Here is a 1,429-nt window from a genome sequence, read left to right on the forward strand (position 1 = left end):
TCTGCGCTTGTTGGCTGATTATGTGCCTGGAGTTGGCTTTGTCACACGTAAGTTGGTCCCACTGTTATATCCCTGTTTCTGTCAGGTGAGGAAAAATGAAGGCAGTTGAAAACATTTGTCAGTTGGTTTCCAATCTGAGGAAGGAATTGGGAAATTTCTAGAGTGGTTAGCGCTAGTACACCATTTGTTGGTGCTTTGGTCATTTTTAACTTGAAAAGGAAAGGATTCATTGCTTCCTGGCTCAATGACAGTAGTAAACCTCAGTGTGCCCTCCCAGGCTGCAGAGCTGTCTCTGCCACCTGGCCTGTCCTCCTGGGCTTCCTTTCTCAACTGGTGTACCACTTTGGAGCCCTGTTTATGAGCTCTTTTCCTTGATCCGTAGTCTGCAGTGCAGACATGAGGGGTAAATGGGTGCCCAGAAATACTGACCCAGGCAGGAACCAATTATAAATCCAAGGGCCGAACCAGGTCTGTGTTCTAATCCTTCACCAGAGGTTCCCTCTATTATGGGTGAGAAGTGACTTCCCCCTCTTCCCTAATGTGAATCCTTTTGTGGACTGATGTGACAGATCAGCCTGACATCATGGGATTGCCCCTTCTTTGAGGAGGTCACAAAGCTGGCTAGTTCAGGAACCATTTCCTCCAGTTAGTGATTTCAGAGAGGCTTCAGGAGCCTGCATTGAGCCATGTGCTCAGAAGCATTTTCACTCTACAGCAGATGCTTCTGTGTCTGCACCTGGTCGTTATTACCGAGCTGTCTTCCCTCTTCCCTGTGTCACAGCAGTGCCCTGATCTCTGGCACCACATTGCCATGTTGTCTGCCATCTTGGCAAAAGTAACTGTTCTGAATTGTTTAATGGAGATTTGGGATTGTTAAATATCATGAGAAGGGGGATATACCCCATAGACACAGCCTCAAATTCTTGCCTTTCTGTATATGTAATCCCTGTTTTCCTGTTTCAGGGCCACTGATGGATTACTTGCCTGCTTGGCAGAAAATCTATTTCTATAACTGGGGCTGATACGAAGATGATTATTCTCTGCTAAGATCATGGCTGGACATTTATAAGGAGGGCAAGCTGGGGGAGGGATGTTGATAATGTCTAATTTTCAGTCAAACCATCAATGAGAAGCTCCTGTTCTGCAGGGTGGGGAGGGGGGTGTATGTGATTCTTTTAACAGATCTAGCTGTGAATGATGGACACTACATGTGTGGAGAGACCCTGGCCACTACGGACTGTTCTGTGGCTGCAGTGATGGTGATGGGGCAACCTCTTTTTTTCTTTTTTTTAAGCACTTGATTTTTCTTCTTTTGTACAGCTGCACTACAATAAAGCCAGGCAGCATGGTGGTTTTTTGGAGAGCATTGTCTCCCATGTCCAGGTGCTGAGGTTGACCTGCAGCCTGCTTGTGTTGGCCGTGCCTGGCC

At 46.9% G+C, this 1,429-nt stretch overlaps 1 protein-coding gene across 1 annotated transcript in view; it reads left to right on the forward strand.

Moving 5' to 3' along the window:
* The window catches only part of PEX16 (peroxisomal biogenesis factor 16), a gene marked incomplete at its 5' end in the record, with an annotated part of 5,524 nt that extends 4,502 nt beyond the window's left edge, over positions 1 to 1,022 (forward strand). Inside the window, 2 exons of the mRNA XM_009072846.1 lie at positions 1 to 47; positions 964 to 1,022. The exon at positions 1 to 47 is cut by the window's left edge and continues 17 nt beyond it. Coding sequence (XP_009071094.1) covers positions 1 to 47; positions 964 to 1,022 — 106 coding nt within the window. The remainder of the gene's footprint in view (positions 48 to 963) is intronic.
* Between the last annotated feature and the right edge of the window lie 407 nt (positions 1,023 to 1,429).

Source organism: Acanthisitta chloris, unplaced genomic scaffold, assembly GCF_000695815.1.
Source record: "Acanthisitta chloris isolate BGI_N310 unplaced genomic scaffold, ASM69581v1 scaffold19340, whole genome shotgun sequence".
NCBI lineage: Eukaryota > Metazoa > Chordata > Aves > Passeriformes > Acanthisittidae > Acanthisitta > Acanthisitta chloris.